We start from the raw sequence: 19,758 nt of genomic DNA on the forward strand, positions 1-19,758 counted from the left end.
TTCCCTCCTATCCTGGTCTCCGAGCTACCTGGGTTTTCCAGTATTTCTGAATACTTTCAGAGACGGTTTATACAAATATTAGTAAATATATTTATACACACGCACACATATTATACACATTTACAAAAGCACCCGAGGCAAAGATCGATTAATCAGAAGGAGGGGGTTTAGAGAAACGGACCATTTTCAATCGAACATAAAAATGGAATGACTTATTTTCATTTTATTGGATGCTTCATTATTTAAAGCTTAACAAAAAAATACAATAAAGTGGAATAAAATAAAGCTTAACCTTTTTTAATTACAAGTTTCTGGAGCATCCCTTAGAATGTACAAGAAGAGAAATTGATGACAGCCTTCTGGCTGGCCTGAGCCCTCCGGCAGGAAGGCTCAATTTGCAAGTGACACAGCTAGAACTGAGTTGTCTGGGTCATTTGGGGCACAGTTCTCCATTGAAATATTTTGCACCGTAAATTGTTAGTAAATGCAGGACACTTTCCCTGAAATCTTTTGTGTGCTTCAGAAAACCCCAAGAACGTCATGTTCTGTTTCTTCTCTCGTACCTCTAGTTGCTATGGTACAGTTTCTTCCTTAAACGGAGAACCAGAACAGGGTGTTGCCGTGGAAGCAGTGGGCCAGAACGACTGCAGTATTTATGGAGAAGACACCGTGACGGACGAAGAAGGGAAGTTCAGGTTACGTGGATTGCTGGTGAGCCTTTGGACGTGTTTCATTAGTGGCTTTTTTCATACTGGGTTCAGCGGTGCCTTGTGGTGCCCCCAGGACTGCTAGGAATGGGGTCAAGAGCATTGCCAGGGCAGCGTAGGGTTCTGGAGCTCTTCCCAATCCCTATTGTAGCTGACATACTTACCTTTTATGTAGCTGATGTACTGGGTTGGGGGTTTTGTAGCGAATAAAGGTGGAAAACCATGGGTTTGGTGCACCTTTTGCCTAGCATGGGTAGTGTGGCTCAGGCCAGGGCTCTCAAACCAGATGCCAGTGGCGCCAGAAGACGAGTGTGAAAGGCTGGAGGATGCTGGGTGCCTGGTAGGGAGCGGTGCGGACTGCGGGGCCCTGGAGAGGGTCTGGCCCATGAGAAGGGGGCAGCTGCCACTCAGCTCCAGCTCTACACAGCTGTGTGGGAAGACAGACTCAGGGTTGCCAGATCGTTTTGAGTTTGTAAAAACATGAAAACTTCTGATTTTTAGATGTTAACAACCAATTAAAAAAAAAAAAAACCCACAGCTTTGTGCAGGCCAAATAACCGACTTATTTGTCCTTTTGGCTGCTCAATTGCAACATTTGGTTCAGAAGTTATGGTGCCTTTTCCCTCACTTTTACTTGCGCATCCATACATTCATTTGCTCGTTCAGCAGACACTAAGTAGGGTCACCGAACGAGAACGTGGGTTGATGGCACCCACTGGACAGGGCCACTTGGATCCAGGGTTTGGTCCTCAGCCTTTCAGATTCACAAACTGGATGTTCTTAGTTGACCCCAGGGATAGTCGTACACATGTTGGCAACTGACTGATGTTTTCCTGAATCGCGTGAGCTGAGATGCAGATCCGTTTGCCAGTTTACTTAGGTATGTTGGGGCGATGCTGTCCTTTCCCAAAGGTAAGAACATCCACGTCCATTGTCCGCCCATCCCCACTCGCAGATATGGGGAAGTCAGATCAGGAGGTTGCTTGGTGAGTGAGGAGGGTTCAAAAAGCTGAAGGAGGAAGATGGGCTTGGGGAGGACTGGAGAGCTTGTGTTCTGATGGCCCAGCCGGATGCACACCCACGGGTGGGCTCCCTGTGCCCTCTGCCCACCACTCTCCGTCTTCAGTCTCTTCTCATCAGACTCGGTGAGACAACGGCGCTCTTGCTCCCGCAGGAGTCTGGATGGCCTGACTGCGACGCTCCCTTCTCACTCTCCTCTGCCCTTGGAGAGGCCCACCCTCTGTGGAGCGTGCTGCCACCGGGACACTGCTCCCTGCTGTCCCCCAGGCCTGCTTTCCTCCCTCGTAGCAGTGGTTCCAGAGAGCACAGAGTGGTGGCGGCAGCATGGATGTCCCCCGCCGCCGGGCCGGCTGTAGCCAGGGCCCCGGGAGGGGCGACGGGTCCTTAGAGCCAGCTTCTCTGTCTCCCGCGTTCAGTGCAGGCCCAGCCTTTGAAATTTTGTCCTTCGTGGGGTGCACTAATGCCTTTCTCCCTGGGTTTGAATCCTGCCTCCGTCATTTCTTAGCTGTGTAAGTTCAGGCAAGTGTCTTGTGCTTTATATGTGTTTCATCGTCCGTAAAGTGAGGATGAGAATAATGTCTACCTTCCAGGATGGCTGTGAGTATTAAGTGAGTTAATACACGTAAAACACATGGAGCAGTGCGTGACACACTGACTCCGTAAGTGGTAAAAGCAAGAACAGACAGCACCTTCCCCTGAGGTGGTCCTCACCAGAACTGCCAGCGTAGGTGTTTGTTTGCAGCTTTTCTTGGTCTAAGTTAGCAGCAGGAGGAGGGCCTGGCCGGCGCCTGTGCACTTCAGTCTGCCTTCCCCTGGCCGGAGCCGGGGGACTCGGTGTTCCACGCTCACCTCCCTCTTACGGTTGCAGGAATGCAGATTCTGCATCGCCATGTTGGTTCTTCCCAGGGTCTTACTGGCCCAGACATGTTTCTCTAAACTCACCAACTTAACACATTTTATTTAACTAAACCAAATATAGTTTTCTTCTCCACGACAATAGATTTCCGTTTTAAATGATGCTGCCCCACACCCTCCTCGTAATAGGTGTTAATTCATTAGCGCTTTCAGCGTTGCTTAGAGTCGCCCCCTTGTGGCAGCCCACGCCTTTTTCACGTGCCAGGCCTCGGATTCTGGAGGAATAGCCTAAGGCTAGACGTTTCCCGTCAAGGGTTTGGATTTGAGTTTGCCAGTCTCCCAGAGGACGCCAGGCTGGAGAGCCCTTGTTGAAGATTTCCTAAGCATTTCAACCCCCATTAGAATTCATTTCCCCAGTTGATCTTTCCGGGCAGTGTACTTGTCAAGGCATCTTGGGTGAGAAGCTGCATCCCTAGATGTTGCTGCCAGAGGCTGAAGGTGAATCCCAGAGTCAGCCGGCCAGGAGCGAGGAGTCGGGCTGGTTAGGATGGGAGCAGCTGTCCGATGGGCTCCTGCCCGGCCGGGCATGGACATGAGGGGGCAGTGCCCGTTCTTCCCAGCTTCAGCAGTGCCCGTCCCTTCTTTTCTTTACAAATTGCTATGCATGTCTTTCCTTTCTGAGGTGCAGGAAAGATATTTTGAACCAAACCCAATGCTGCTGGTCCTCACTGAGCTATAAAGTGAATTAATACAGTCACTATTGGTGATCATAAATTTGATTGTTCTTGTTTTTTTAATAATAGCTTTTTGTCTCTGTAAAGGTACCGTGTGCTCATTATAAAATAGTTCAAGCAACATATCAAAAAGGATGAAATTTTGAAAGGGAAAAAAAAAAAATCACCCTTAAGCTACCACCTGGAAGGGCCCCTGGTTAATGTAGAGCAAATGCCATTTCGGACACTGCTCTGCCCGCACACAGAGAGGAAGGTCACAGTGCACGTGATTTTAGGAGACCAGGGCCGTGTTATCCTCGCTAACGTATAGATCAGCAGTTACGATCTCAGGGTTGTCCCCTCTTGGATGCACACGGTCAACTTTGAACTTGGCCCCGGCTCTAGATCCTGATGTGTCATCGGTCCAGTGTGCAGTTGATGATCAGCAATTGGTTGTTTTAAAAGTTTTTAAAACCCCGCTAGTATAAGTGATCTGTCATCCTTTGCAGAAAGATGCAGATCTTTTCTTTTAATAAGTGTGTAAGAAAAAAAATAGTTCAGAAGTTGACAATGGGTTCTTTTATACTCTTAAAGCCTTGCGTAAAGCTGAATTTTGTCTGATTTGCAGCCTTCCGAGAAGGCTCATATCTTGAACTCATATCTTTCTTTATCAGAGTTGCAACTAGCCCATACAGCAATGTAAGAAACAAACAAAAAACTTCATTTCTTCAAGGCAGTTTACTTCCCTCTATTGGAAAATTGTCATAATGTGCTGGCTTTCTTAGAACAAAATACCGCTATCTGCCAAAAAATTATCTAAGTAAATAATATACATCCTTCATGTGTGCAGTGTCAACAAAAAAAGTTTTTTTGAAAAGTGTGGGTTTTTAAATTTTTTTGGGGTAAACATCATATATGCCTATGCATTTGAGGAATAGAATAAAATTTATAAAGAAAAAATTTGTTTTAAAAAAAGAAAAACCTCAAATCCCACTTCCCAGAAATAATACCCCTTTGGGAATGTCATTCCAGATACCATTCAGTGCACATACACAGCTAGAGGGGCGGGCTGGGCAGCAAGGAAAGAATAATTTTATCAGAATAAGCATATCACGCTTGCAGTTTTGGAATCGGAAACCACATTTAATTTCCCTTGGGTAGGAGAAACTGAATGGGGTTTGAAGGAATTATAGAACTTCAGGAAAATGTTTCTGCATCAGGGTGCTTTTTCAAGGAACTCTTAAGAGGGTTAACAGGCCACATCCTAGGAACTGAGGTGGAACAGGAAGGCGCCCGTCTGATGGGGGCCTGCAGGCAGAGCAGGCTCAGATCAGGTCTCGTGACAAGCCCCTTTCCAAAGAAGTGACTCCTGCATTTGTTTGCAGCCGGGATGTGTATACCACGTTCAGCTCAAGGCAGAAGGCAACGACCACATTGAACGGGCCCTGCCTCACCACCGGGTCATCACGGTATGACATGAACTTCTTCAGTGGAATCGTGGCATGATTGCTTCCCTCATCAAAAATCCTTCAGCACTCCTCTGGCTGTGTCTGCCTTTCATCTGTTTCGGCCGGGGTGGGGTGTGGGGGGGCTCTTTAAATCCTAATTAAGGGCCCTCTTGGAATAGTGTCATCTTCACAAGCAGCATTTTCTTGGGCTTTTAATGAACAGCATGGCTGTCATGCATCCAGAGAAGAAATCCGAGCTGTTGTTTCCCCACTTCCCCCCGCAAGTTCGGATCATTATTCTGCAAGTTAAGGATCTTAAGGGCTAAGTAGCATTTCAAATCAAGGGAGGGTAATAAAGAGAACATGAGCTTAATTGGTGACGGGGCCGCCCACTTGTCTTATGTTTAGATGACCTTGTTTTCCCACCAAGGAGAGCCTCTTGATCTTTAAGGTCAGGACTTAGCTAATTGATCCCTAAAGAGGCAGCCCCCCAGGTCACAGGAAGTGGCCTTGGAATCATTTGCAGTGAGGTTTTCTTCCATGGAATAGGTCTTGTTCGCTAGAGTAGAGGGCTTGGGTGGACGAGAGGGCCTGCCTCTTGCTGGCTTTATTAAGTGGCATTAGGCATAAAGATTATGAGGGGTTAGGAGGCCGGTGGGGCATTTAGAACTTCTTGGCCTAGAAAGTGAGTTTTCTTGATGTCTTTACGGCATCTGGCATTTTAAATGGTTGTGATGGCTACGTCTTATAATTTTGTATTTCCCTGCCATGGGGACTTAGACCAGGATCACAGGCAGTCATGTGGACTATGGTCCCACATATGAAAAGGTCACGAACAGGGGCACACACCCACCCAGAGGGGGTAGCTGGAGCTTGGCTCCTGCCAATCTGTGCCAGGCAAGAACATCTTTCCCCTTTTTCAAGAGAAGCTGGGAAATCTGGCTTTTTTTATATGAAATTTCTTTTTTTGAATGTTGACAAGTCATTAAAAGTTAGAAAAAAAAAAACTGCTTGTCAAACAAAATGTGCCCGTGGGCCAGGTGTCGCCCATCTCCTGTCAGTTTGGGACCATAGACTCAGGCTGCTGGAACGGCAAGCTTTGCTCTCTGAATACAAAGTGAAATCAGCTAGGAAATAGCTCCTAGGAGATCCCCCGGCTGGAGTAGAAGTCCCCCTTCCAGCGTCCTCAACCCCAGCCTTCCTTCTCTCTTCCCAGGTTGGGAATAACGACATCGATGATGTGAACATCATAGTTTTCCGGCAGATAAATCAGTTTGACTTGAGTGGAAATGTGATCACTTCATCCGAGTATCTTCCTACATTATGGGTAAGGCCAGATTTTTAAGGTTCAAGTGCTCTGTTCTTTCCGGCTTCAAGATGAGAGGGAGCAGGATATCCGGGCCTGTCTAGCGCTTGCTTTAGCTGAGGGTTGAGGTTGAGATTTAAGAATCTTCAATCCCAGCATGCCTCTGGGGGAATGATTCCTGATTGCTGGAGAGAAACGTGGTCCAGTTTCAGATCACTGTTTTGCCAGCCGTGTGTGTCTTTGGAAGCATCACAGTAGAAACCTAATGAACGAACAATACAATCTGGAGTCTAAAACAGAAAGATGGTTTTAGGGCAAAGCACCTCGTCACTTTCTAGATTCTGTGCAGGGTTGGGGTGATAGGCAGTGGACCTGGAGTCAGACAGTCCGGGCTGGCTCCTGTCCCACAGTTACTCACCTGGCTGCCTCGGGCACCCCCTCATTCCCATGGGCCTCTGTCCCCTGCTCTGTGAAACCACGGAGTTGGACTCAGTGGCCTCTTAAGGCCTGCTGGAGCTCATAACAGAACCTGCATGTCTGCAGTTAATGAAGAAGCGTCTATACAGTACCCTGTGATGCCTGGAAGGATGTTAATGAATCGCCATGGGGATGTATTTTTCAGAGGCACACGTAATATATACAGTAAAGCATTTGACTTGAGTGAGAACATGTGCTTAAGTTAACTCACCTCAGCTGCCCTTCAGGGGCTGCGGGCATGTTGCCTATGGGCCTGGTGGGTGATGCCTGAGTGTGAAGAGGGCTGGGCAGGGATGGGGAAACTGGAGGGAGGGGATGGCGCCAGGGCTGTACCTCCCGTGTCTCACGCCCCATTGCAGATGGTAGTGGGAACAGGCAGTGAACCTGGTCTGGAGAGAAAGAAAGGCCACCAACAAAGCACTGAACTGCTTCTGGAAGCAGCCAGAGAACCAGACGCAAAATGGGAATGCGTTTCAAGTTTAAGGAATACCTGTGGGGTTGAGGTTACGGCATGTGGGAGGCCACGCCAGGTGGGCGAGGCCGACAGTGAGGAGGGCTGGGTCCCAGGCTCTACCAGGCGATAACTGTGCGACCTTAGGTGACGCAGGCTCTCTGAGTCTCCATGGGGATGACTACCATGCCTTTTTAATAGCCAGGATTGGTGACGATGTATGTGAAGTGCCTGTAGCAGGCCTGGCATGTTACAGACACGTTAGAAGCTATTCTCTTTAATATTATCACTACACTGTTTTGAGTGTTAATGTAAGTTGTCAGAATCTATTTTAAAATCTTAACATCTCGACACGTGTCACGTCACTGGCATCTCAGATGCGTTAGGAATGGCCTGTCTGGGGTGGACGGTAGCTCTTTCAAAGATCCATGTCTCCAGAGATCCTCTCCCCACAAGAGATATGCTGACCCGAGGGTGTCTGAAATGCAATGTTTATCGTGTTTTCAGTTTCAAAAGCACGCCCTCTTTGTCTCTGCTCTCCAGGTAAAGCTTTACAAAAGTGACAACCTGGACAACCCGATCCAGACGGTCTCCCTGGGCCAGTCCCTCTTCTTCCACTTCCCGCCCCTGCTCAGAGACGGCCAGGTGATGCCCGCTCCACTCTGCTTTCCGTTTTTGTCATAGTGGTTGCACTTTTCAGCTAAGGAAACACAGTTCTCCCATTTTCCCCCCTTATACCACCTTGCTGGCACAGTTGATGTCGTGCTTTCTGAATCAGAGGTGGTGGGGCTCTCTAAGGATTATTTTTTCAGAATTAGCTCTTTTTCTATTTACAAAAATAATACACATACATGGCAGGAGATTGGGGAGGGGGGTGGAAATCAGACATAATCCCGTCATCCAGAAGTAACCACTGTTAATGTGCTGATAGGTTTCCTTTTGGTCTTTTTTTGATGCATGTGCATATGTGTGTATAAATATAAATACACATATATATTTATTTATTTTGATAATGCAAAGCTGGGACTGTTTTGTACATTGTTTTGTAGTCTTTGCTTGTACATTGTTTTGTAGTCTTTGCTTTTCAATGAAAACTATATCACAAATATTTTCCCCATCGTTAAATCTTCCATAGCATGATATTTAACGGTTGCACGGTAGTCCATGATAGAGGAAATACCATAATCTATTTAACCAAGGCCTTAATGTTCATCACTTACTGATTATAGGATGTTTCCTATCCATTTTAATTGGGCAGAGCAAGCTATCATGGCTGGCGCGGTGGCAGCAAACTTTGCAGAGAACTTGGTCCCTTTCCGGGGGACTTAGCCTGAGGGTGTGAGTAGCGAGCCGAGCCTGTGTGTGTGTGGTCCCTCCCCCGGCTTCTTACCACTTGCCACGGGGATGATACTCTATGGCCTTTTTCGGCGTGAAATGTCTGTGAAATAACGAAGCAGCTTGTGACGGAGTTTGGGGCCTCCTCCCCACTTCTCCAGGTGCCCTTTGTAATCGAGCCACTTTCGGCAGCACAGCACCGTGGACACAGACTCCCCTGGGCTCACAACCTGCTCGGTACCCTACAGCTGAGAGACCCTGGGCACGTCATGCTTCACTTCTTCAGGCCTTGCTCTCCCCATCTGTGAAACGGGGGCAATAATCCTGATCTTGTCAGTGGTTGAGAGCAGAACAGGCATTTGCCTAATGTGCTCATGGCACCGGGTCCCTGGTCAGGGCTCAGCACACCAGGACCACGACCGCCACTGGAACCACTGCAGAGACGCTGCGTCTTAGAACTCGCCAGCTAATGAGCCACTTAAGAATCGTCCCTTGAAAGTCAACCTCATTTTAGATTAAAAACAGTCTTCCTCAGTTTGATCATGTGCCCCCCTCATCAGAATCGACTGATCAGAACTGTATGTGTTTCATAAAGTCAGATTCTCCAAGGACCACCGTGGGTGCAGTGGTTGGATATGCTTGTAAAAACGAGCTCTGAGCGCCTCTTCAGAGATGTCGGGGACGCGCGGCTGTCACTGCTGGAATAGCCTGCTGAGGCCGCCCCTTGGGAGTTAGCAACCTAGGCTTGGAGGTGTAAACTTGGGGATTTCTTTAGAAACATAAAGTCCTTTACATCACAGTCATACGTTAGGAGTTAGTTTTCTTTTGCTTTGCCCCAACTGTCCTTTATGAAAACAACAACTTCTTCCCTGTGCACAGAACTACGTGGTGCTTCTGGACTCCACGCTGCCCAGGTCCCAGTATGACTACGTCCTGCCGCAAGTGTCCTTCACGGCAGTGGGCTATCATAAACACATCACCTTGATCTTTAATCCCACGGTAAGGAGGAGGGAGTTTCTGGGTGTCGGGTGTGAAGAATGGTTCCAGGTACCACTGAGTGCTTTTCAGAGCCCATCCCGTGTGGGAAGTTGGTGGGAGTCATCATCCCTGATGCGAAGAGAAGGCTGGGGGCTCGTGCGTAGCAGAGCCCGGACTCGAACGTGGCTCTTCTGCTGGTTTCTGGCTCGTGCTCGGTGACCTGGCCCGTGATCTTACCTGAATAGGGGGTTCCTCCTATTTCCGCTCAGCGGAGTCTCGGTCAGAAAGTGCCAAAGAGACGAGCACGTAGGGGAACCGTTTGTCTCCGAGTGGAGGTGCACGGTGACCCTAGGGGAGGGAGAGGGCCTCTGCGGAGGGCGCTGGGGCTGCAGCCTGGGACACCTACCAGGGCTCGCCAGGACACTCCCTCGGTCCAGGGAGCCACGTGGGCGGCCTGTGCAGGACAGAGGTGCCGCTTGGTGGGGGCCGAGCAACCAGGCCTCGTAGCTGCTGCGAGGAGTGTGGTCCCACTTCTGAGATGGTGAGAGCAGGGCCATGTGCCAGGGAAGGGATGGCCTGGCAGGGTGTCCTGCTGGTCCTCACGACAATCCTTCCATGGGGAGGTGCCATTCTTCCATTTTTTATGGAGGCTCAGAGAGGCTGAGTGACTTACCTGGGGGTGGTCAGCAGATCCGGGTTTTACCATGTTCCAGCTGTCTGCTGGACAGCTCAGCGCCATACGCTTATGAGGGCCGTAAGGGCGCTTCGCTTTATCCCGTGTTGAATGTCAGTACCGACGGCCACGTTGTTGATGCTTGACCCAGTATTTCATGCACTGCTGACCACTCTACCACGCACCTCATCTTTTTGAACTTTCACAACATTTGCCTGCAGTAGGTGCTGTCTGTATTATCCCCATTTTATAGTTGAATCAACTTAGTCTTAAAGTGACTGCCCGAGGTTACACGGGAAGACCTGGCCTGGAGCCTGGACCGCGGTCCTCAAGGCTTCTTCTCGTGATCACTCTACTACTTCCCACTGACTTCAACTTCTCCTTAAGGATTTACTTTAATGGAAAACGGTTTGGGATCTAAGACATGTCAAAAAATGTTGGAGTAGGCAGTTAGGGATGGAAATCTGTTCCTGCCCTTCTGTTTATTAAGGGACCATCTCACTCTGCCTCACTCATCTCAGGTCAAAGGCCCCTCAGTCATTCTCCAGCCTACGTGTTCTCAGATATTTTGGTCTTGGGACCCCTTTATACTGTTAAAAATTGTTGCGAATCTCAAAGAGCTTTGATTTATATGGGTTATATATATATTTATCATATTAGAAATTAAAACTGAGAAATGCTGAAAACACAAGAATCCATAAGCCACACGTCCCATTACCTGTCAGAGTCATGACATCATCACATTTGCAACCTCTGGGAAAGTCCACTGTACACTTGTAAGAGCATGAAAATGGCACGTAATATCTTAGTATTATTATGAGAATAGTTTGGACCGTGCAGATCTCCTGAAAGGGAGGCCCCTGGGCTGTATCTTGAGAACCAGTGCTCTGGCTCGTTAACCTGGTTTATTGTCAACCGAAAGTTATCTTTTAATTTATTTGTTTCTGTTGTCAGGGTGGAGTGGGCTAGTTAGGATATAGGTTCATTTGCTATTACAGAGACCCAGCATTTCAGGGGCTTTAGCAAGAGGGAAGGTTCTGTCTTATGTCAGCACCAGGAGTGAGCAGTCCAGGGGTCGTATGGCAGCTCCAAGGTGCCAGGGTCCCCAGCTCCTTCTCTCCCGTGGCTCTGCCATCCTCCAGCACTTCGCCAACCTTCCGAAATGACGCACCTGGCTGGAGGCTGTCTGGCCAGCAAGGAGGGAGGGCACACCACTTCTCTCCGAGGGTACAGCCTGGGTGTTGCGCCGTCACTTCTCTTCCTGTGCTGTTGGCCAGAGCTGGTTCCAGGGCCTCACCTGGCTGCGAGGGAGGCTGGGGAATGTGGTCTGTTCTGACTGGCCCAGATGAAAGTCAGTCCTTCCACTGGAAGGAAGCGTGAATGGCCCCTGGGACCCAAGCGCTGCCTCTCCTCCTCACTGCGTATGACCTCTGGGACTAGCTTGCTGCCCACTGTGTCCCCAAGCCTGGAACAGTGGGTTCTCGATGCCTCCTTGTAGGAAAGAGTCCCTGTGTGCGGCTGGGACTCAACAAAAAGAGACCCTTCTACTTTTCAACCACAGGGGTCCCCTGCGGCCTGCAGCTGTTTGTCCTGTCAGTTTAGACAGTGAAGGGTGCGGGGGTGAGTAGCACCTTGTTATCGGAATCTGGTTATTCCGGAGCTTCAGAGAGCAAGTGAGGAGAGTTTGTGCAGCAGAAGATTCACTTGAGATTTATCTGCGTCGCTTCGGTTCCTTACTTTGGGTACTGAGTATGCCAGGGGTCCCAGGGGAGCCGGCTCAGAAGCCGGGCAGATCAGGGCTATGGATGGCGCACTGGTGTCTGGGGGTGACGGTGCTCTCGGTGTTTGCAGAGGAAGCTGCCCGAGCAGGACATCGCGCAGGGATCCTACATCGCCCTGCCTCTGACGCTGCTCATCCTGCTGGCTGGCTACAACCACGACAAGGTAGGGGGTCCCGAGACCTCATGGGCAGCAGATGTGTCGGAGGGAGGGATCCCTCATGACTGGACCGTGGCAGTGGAAGAACGTCCACTGTTACAGAGGTTACAGCATTTTAGGTCATGTCCAATCCCTAAGGCCTCCTTGCAAGGCCATAAACCTCTCGTAACAGCTCTCCTAACCCTTAAACCTGGGGTACTTCTGGGTTTCTGGTGACCGTCTCTAGTACAAAGACCTGCCCTGGTCTGAACTGAGATCTGCCTGAGAGCACAGAGCAGGTGGTGACGGGGCCTGGGGAGGGAGGGGCGCGGGGGAGGGTCTCTGATGTCCCACTGGACGGAAGTCTTCTCCTGGCGTCCCCCTCTCTCATACTCTCTCTCTTTCCAGCTCATTCCCTTGCTGTTGCAGCTGACTAGTCGCCTGCAGGGAGTCCGAGCTCTCGGCCAGGCAGCCTCTGACGGTAGCGGCCCAGAAGACGCTAAGAGACAAGCCAAGAAACAGAAGACGAGGCGGACGTGAGGGGAAGAGCCTGGGAAGGCTCCCTCGGGACAGGCCCCTGGCGTGGAGGACACGCTGCCTGTCCCGCCCGCCCCTCGCCCGGCCCCGGTGCCATGCCGTGAATGGACCCTCCTGTCACTCTGCTGAGCACAATTGATTTTCTGAGTTGAAGATAATTTATTATTATTATTTTTATCAAAGAAGTATTTAAGCTGCGCCGGTGGCATGCGAATGTAATCCTCAGTCTTCTGCTTCATTTGCAAGAAGACTTCTAGTAAATGGGGGCTCTGGCCCCCTAATCAAGCACCTGTTGCATTGACCTTCCCCTTAACTTCCCTGTGCATTTGAGGTCCCTGCTAGAAACCACACAGCCCGTGTCTGCTACTGGGAGGGTGTGTTAGGAGGTAAAACTCAATAAAGTTGCCCGTTTGTTTGTGTTGTAGGTCATCTCAGGTGTAGTCCTTGGATGACATGGGCCTAATGCTGGGGTCACCGACAAAGCCGCCTGGAGGGGCACGTGGGTCCTGAGTGAAGGCGAGATGACACACGGCAGCTGGCTTTTGGCCTCAGCGGTAGGAAGACAGGGGAGGAGGGGTTGTGGCACAGCGAAGAGCCCCACCCCTACCTGATCTAAAGGAGCCTGAGGTTCTCGGGGGCTCTGGCTCCCCAGTGCCCTGCGGGAACATGTGTTCATTTTTCTAGAGAAGCCAGGAAGACAGGAGTTTTATGTGAACTCTTCCACGTTTTAAATGTTAGAGACAGACAAAATGCATACGTAGGATGTGTGAAGCTGGAAGGCTGTGGGTTTGCATAAGGGATCCACAGGAATGCTCACCATTTGAACAGCATTAGTTTAATTCTTATAGGAAGTAATTAAGTTAATAAGTTATATTGGAAGCAGGGACATCCATCCATCCAATGTTTATTGAGTCCCATGTGTGACAGGCACCGGGGTACGAGATGAGCTGAGTAGACAACGGTATAAACGGAGCTGGACGAGGACAGGGCCCCTCTGCTTTGTTCCTCATCGTGTCCCCAGCGCTTGGTGTGGAGTGGGCATTCTAAAAGGAACAAATGAGTGAATGTGTGCGTGCCTGCAGGAATGAACAAGCACACGGGCACGGGGCCCCACTCCCCGAGCGCACGACCCAGCCATCGTTGGGTGGAAGACAAGCCAGCAGGTGGATGAGGGCCGTGCAGAGAGCTGAAGGCCTCCTGGTGGAGGAGGCTCACGTGGCCGAGGGGTCACAGAGCAGAGGTCCGATCCCACCTGAGAGCTTAGGGAAGCTTCCCAGGCATGATGTTTAGGCCAAGCCTGGAAGGACCCAGAACGGAAAGAGGAAAAATAAGGCAGAAGGTCTTGTTGGGTGCCACGACCAGTGCAGACAGTCAGCTGGAGGGTCCCCGGCCCCTTGGTGGCCACCAAAGGGCGGCTGTGTTTCCAACCAGCGGCTGTTGAGTGTTGGCCATTTCACGGGTGTTACTTTTTCACCGTGAAAGGAAATAAACTCTTAGAGATCCAGGACAGCTGAGATACATAATCCATTTCTTGGAGTGTGTTCTAACTCTTATTCCAAGTGGACACCCAGAAACATCCCTTTTAAATGTTAATGGGGCTTTTTATTGACACAGTGTAAAGGTTAAGAGCTCGTGAAAGATACGACTAAATGTCAATATGTTCCATCCAGTTCCAGGCGCTGCCATTAAGTGGCAGTCTTCCCCTGTCACTGCTATCTGTCATCCTTGGTGGTGGTGGGTCTTCTAAAGGGCTCCGTTCCTGGAAAAGGCTGCTGTCTTTCTCGGTCCATTTGGAAGTTGGGCCTACTCTGTTGCCTGTAGTTGTCTTCATTTGCTGGCAATCTCAGGACAGCTCCCCTGATCCCCCTGTGAGGTGTAAGTATGAATAGTTAGAGGCTTTTGAATGGGGCAAAAGTTATATGAGACAGATTTTTTTTCCCCTGAGAAATTAAAAATGTCTAAAATGGCAGGTCCCTGAAGACCTCCATTGCTTGCACATTTTTTTGCTTATTAAAGTAGCCCCAACCTCAGTGAGGACACCCCGAAGACCGATAGAGAAGTGCCCTTCTAAGGTGCTGGCTTCACCTCAGTCTTTCCTGGTTTACTTGTTTGGAGTGTTATCAACCAACCAGCAAGGATGGTTGGAGTGGGGGGTGGGAAGGGGAGGGTGTGAGGAATGTGTAGTGGGGAGGGGCTGGTGGCTGCAAGAGAGGTGGAGGGAAGAGGCGGTCCTTGTGCCCAACTCTCAGTGGTCTGTAAGGAAAGAAGATTCGTGAAAGTAGGGAAAAGTGAATGATTACCTCCCTGAGTTAAGAGAACTCGCGGAAAGACTAGCCTTTCTCAAGTGGTGACCATGTGCCAGGTGCCATGCTGAGTTTCATGCATGAACTGCAGGGTCCACATGACCTTATGACACAGGTATGTTTTCAACCCTACTTTACAGAGGAGGAAACTGAGACTTAAAGATCTTGTAGCTACCAAGTAGCAGAGGTGGGATTTGAACCCAGGTGCAAGAGTTCTTGACCACTGTGCTCTCTAACTCCTGCTGTACAAAATGAGTCAGTGCATTTGTGTGCCAGGTTGTCTGGGAATAATTCAGGGGTTTAGAAAGTGAATGTCATCTGCCAGAGATGTGGGCATAAGCTGTGATAAATTTAGTCAAGGCACAGTGACATGCAGCCATGTGTGCAATGGAGCGTTGGGCCATAGGACCTTTTAATTGTTCCGTCAGCATTGTTTCTAGAACCAGAGTTATGTGACTAAATGCTTAAATCCAATTCCCTAAACACAAATCCAAATCCAGTGGGTGAGATTCCCCTTTCCTCAAAAGCTGGAGCAACCTGACGAGGAGAGTTGGGAAGGATTTTGGGGACAAAGTTTGCATAGTTGCATTCCGTTCTGTCTAGGCTGAGTGTTCATTGGGAGTGAGGACTGTGTCTCAATCACCTGCATTTCCAGTCCCTCACACATGGCGGGTGCCTGAGGTAGGGAGCCAGCCTCAAGATCATCCCCCCGATGATCCCCACTGCCTTTGTGTGTGGTCCCCTTGCACACTGAGTCAGGGCTGGCACTCAGACGTGGGTGATGATGTGTGCCTTCTCAGGCAGGGTCATAAAGGGCATTGCACAAACATGGAAACAACCTAAATGTCCATCAACAGATGATAGAGAAGATGTGGTGTATATATACAATGGAATACTACTCAGCCATAAAATAGAACAAAATAATGCCATTTGCAGCAACATGGCTGCAACTACAGATTATCATACTAAGCGAAGTACGTCAGAAAGAGAAAGACAAATACCATATGATATCACTTATATGTGGAATCTAAAATATGACACAAATGAACCTATCTATGAAACAGAAACAGAATCACGGACATAGAGAACAGACTGGTGGTTGCCAAGCGGTGGGGGAGGGAGACAGATGCACTGGGAGTTTGGGGTTGGTAGATGCAAACTATTCCATTTAGAATGGATGAACAACAAGGTCCTACTGTGTAGCACAGGGAACTATACTCAGTATCCTGTGGTAAACCATAATGGAAAAGAATATTAAAAAAGAATGTATATAGTGTATGTGTATAACTGAGTCACTTTGCTGTACAGCAGAGATTGGCACAGCATTGTAGATCAACTCTACTTCAATAAAAAAAAATTAAAGGGCACTGCACTTCCCACTGTGGCCCTGGGGGAAGCCAGCCGCCTTGAGTGAGGGTACACAGGCAGCCCCCGGAGAGCTGAGGCCCCTGGACAGCAGCCAGTCCAGCTTGCCAGCCATGCGCTTCAGGGGCCCTGGACATGGATCCTCCAGCCCCAGTCAAGCCTTTGGTTGACTGCAGCCCCAGCTGACGTCTAACTGCTGCTGCTTCAGAGACCCCCAGGTGACACTGCCCGGCTGAGCTCTTCCCAAATTCCTGACTCACAGAATCTGTGAACATGATATATGACGGTATTAGGCCTCTGAGTTTGGGGGTAACTTGCTATGCAACATTAGGTAACTGGAACAGTACTCACTAAAGGTCTGTCATGAATGGACAGTGACTGAGAGACTCCCAGTAAATCGATGCATTTCTACTTGTATTAGTCAAGGCTCTTTTGGTCTCAAGTGACAGGAGCCCAACTCCAACTAGCTTAAGCAAAATGGGGCAATTCACTGCCCATGTAGTTGAGAAACCCAGGATTGTCTGGCTCCATGCATGGCTGGATCCAGGGTATGTCTTAGCCTCCCGGCTCTGCTTCCCTTTGTGTGTTGACTATGCTCTTGCCTCCATCAAGGCTCTACGCCAGCTCTCAGTGATTACCTCTGAAAGACCCCTTTGCTGGAAACTGACAGACATTGAAACCAGGTCCTTGGCTATTTGTTCAGTCACTGCCCTGCCTGAGGCAGTGGCAGGGGCAGGTGTGGAACGGGCTCCACTGTGAGTAGAGTTTGGGAAAACTGGCTTTTGACTTCTGATTTTTTCTGCTTCTGTGGAAGATGGTCACCCAGCAGCGTTGGGCCTATGTCATCCCAATTTGCAGACCCAACAGAAAGAGAACTTCTATCTCACAGACCCTGTGTCCATCTGGGGAAGGTGAAGGAGTGATGGGCAAACTGCTCATGGGGCCCTGGCCAGCCCTGAGCCACACCTCTGTCCATGCCATGTGAAGCTCCTGCAGGGGGTCGCTGTGTTTCCCAGAGAAACGAGGGATCCTGGGTGGGCAAAACCAATAGAAGTCAGCTCCACTCCCTTCAAAACTTGATGACAAGGCCTGGTGGAAGTCACCCATCATTTTTGGCTTTATCTTTTCTTTCTTTTTTTTTTTTTTTGGCTTTATCTTTTCATTAGCAAATAACTGTGACCTTATCATGACATGCCTAGGGGAGGGGAGAAACTCATCTTCTTGTGGGCCTACTGTATGGAGTGGGGGAAGGTATGAGGGGACCCCCTCCCTCCCCCCTTCTCAGTGGGAGCGTTTATGCTTCATGATACAGTGGTAGGATCGTGGATGGATCACAACCATTGTCACTACAGCCCTTCTGCTGTCCCCACACCTGGGGTTGTTTACGATGCTGCCCGCTTACATACCCTTCCGGATGAGTGACTGTTTCACTGTTCCACCTTGTGGATGAAACAGCAGCCCATCTTGCATTTGCTTTTTGGAATTTGAAGATTCTGTAAAATAAATGAATGCATTGGAACAAGTGGTCCCCAAGTTTGTGCGGAATCCATGCCTCTGGGGACTGATGGCTGCCCCTCCCTGTCTAGTCTTTGCAGGGGAGGCGGCTGGCAAGAGGAGGGAAGCTGACAGCTGCTGCATTTTTATCCTGTTACTGGCCTTGGAGCCGAGAGGAAGAGATGGCTAACTGCCGCTGAGTGATCAAACTCGAGATGGGCCTCTCTCACTTCCTTTTCATGGGCTGGGGTGGGTGGGAATACAGAGAAAGAACATTTTGTTGCCTACTAAAAATGCTTCTTCCCTTGTACAGTTTCGAGAATGCCTCACCTAAGTGATGACTGATACTCAGTTAATGATGGCAAAGAACTGATCACATATGAAGATGAGGTCTAAGACTGACACTGGTTGGGGACAGGGGTCAGCAAACTCTGGCCCCCAGAGTCTATTTCTGTTTTGTAAATAAGTTCATTTGTATCATTTTGTTTAGATTCCACATATAAGTGATATCATATAATATTTGCCTTTCTCTGTCTGACTTCACTTAGTATGATAATCTCTATGTCCATCCATGTTGCTGCAAATGGCATTATCTCATTCTTTTTTATGGCTGAGTAATATTCCATTGTGCATATATACCACATCTTCTTTATCCATTCATCTGTTGATGGACCCTTAGGTTGCTTCCATGTCCTGGCTATTGTAAACAGTGCTGCCATGAACACTGGGTTGCGTGTATCTTTTTGAAAAGTTTTCATCTTTTCTGGATATATGCTCAGGATTGGGATTGCTGGATCATACGGTAGCTCTATTTTTAGTTTTTTAACGAACCTCCATACTGTTCTCCACAGTAGCTGCTCACAGACATGGAAAACAAACTTACGGTTACCAAAGGGAAAGGGGGGTGGGGGAAGGATAAATTAGGAGTTTGGGATTAACAGGTACACACTACTATATATAAAACGGATAAACAGGGACCTACTGTATAGCACAGGGAACCATATTCCATATCTTGTAATAACCTATAGTGAAAAAATACATATATATAAAACTGAATCACTTCACTGTACACATGAAACTAACACAACATTGTAAATCAACTATACTTCAATTTAAAAAAAAATTACAAATTGCCAAAAAAAAAAGACCCCAAAACTATGCTCCCCCCACCCCTGCCAAATCTGGTCTGCCACTGTGTTTGTAAATAAACACAGCCACACCCATAGGAACACAGCCACACCCATTCATCTACAAATGGTCCGTGGCTATTTTCATCCTACAACAGTGGAGATGAGTAGCTGTGGCAAAGACTGTAATGCCCCACAAAGCCTAAACTATTTACTATCTGCCCCTTTATAGAATAGGTCTGCTGACCTCCAGTCTACTGGGTACTTTGTAAAGTTTGATTTTGGGGAGAGTCATTAGTTCATTCAACAAGCATTAGTTGAGTATCTATGCTGTGCCAGGCCCTGCTCTGTGTACTGGGGGTTAGTGGTGAGAACATGTGGCCGGGCCTCAACTCTCCGGAAGCAAAATGCTGATGGAGGAGAAGGACATGAAAGGGGAGAGTGAGAACTTCCTGGATGAGAACGTGTAGTATAAAAAAGAGGGGAAGAGGGCAACGGGGTAGAGGGTGATTGGTGTCAGGGAAGGCCACTCTGAGGAGCTGCTGTTTGAGCTGAGACCCGAATTAGAGAAGGGCCCTGTTCGGCAGAGATTGGGAGGCAGAGCTGCCCGGGTGGAGGGGACAGTAATTAGAAAAACCCTGAGGAGGAAATGAGCTTCACGGGTCTGAGGAAGAGCCAGGAGGTCAAGCCCTGGACGGTGTGGGGTAGCTGCCGGAGAGACTGAGTGGAAATGGCCAGTGAGGTGGGGGGACCCAGGAAAGGGTGGTTGGGTAAACAGTTGTCAACGCACCACCCATTCATTGATGCATGAATGAATGAATGGTCATTAGAAATAATGTTGGTCATGATCCATCCACATGACTCACATGGAGACCACGTCACCAATTCACACTTGTCTTCTGTTTAGGATGAACCATATGAAACTGCCATTTTTATAGGTCAAAATGGTTGACTAACCAACCATTATACATGCGTACTGAAATTAAACAAGTAAATGGATAGTGGCTATGGGAGCCAGGTTTCTCATTGTTGGAGTGGAAGGATACAAGTAA

General features: G+C 48.9%; 1 protein-coding gene across 1 annotated transcript in view; it reads left to right on the plus strand.

Annotated features, from left to right (window-relative positions):
• LOC137778488 (BOS complex subunit NOMO1) overlaps positions 1-12,841 on the plus strand; it is a 52,473-nt gene extending 39,632 nt beyond the window's left edge. Inside the window, exons 25-31 of the mRNA XM_068565597.1 lie at positions 570-711; positions 4,681-4,764; positions 5,960-6,070; positions 7,521-7,622; positions 9,192-9,311; positions 11,815-11,907; positions 12,289-12,841. Of these exons, the coding sequence (XP_068421698.1) occupies positions 570-711; positions 4,681-4,764; positions 5,960-6,070; positions 7,521-7,622; positions 9,192-9,311; positions 11,815-11,907; positions 12,289-12,420 (784 nt within the window). The 3' untranslated portion in view covers positions 12,421-12,841. The remainder of the gene's footprint in view (positions 1-569; positions 712-4,680; positions 4,765-5,959; positions 6,071-7,520; positions 7,623-9,191; positions 9,312-11,814; positions 11,908-12,288) is intronic.
• Positions 12,842-19,758: the final 6,917 nt, after the last annotated feature.

The sequence above is a fragment of the Eschrichtius robustus genome, chromosome 16 (assembly GCF_028021215.1).
Source record: "Eschrichtius robustus isolate mEscRob2 chromosome 16, mEscRob2.pri, whole genome shotgun sequence".
NCBI lineage: Eukaryota > Metazoa > Chordata > Mammalia > Artiodactyla > Eschrichtiidae > Eschrichtius > Eschrichtius robustus.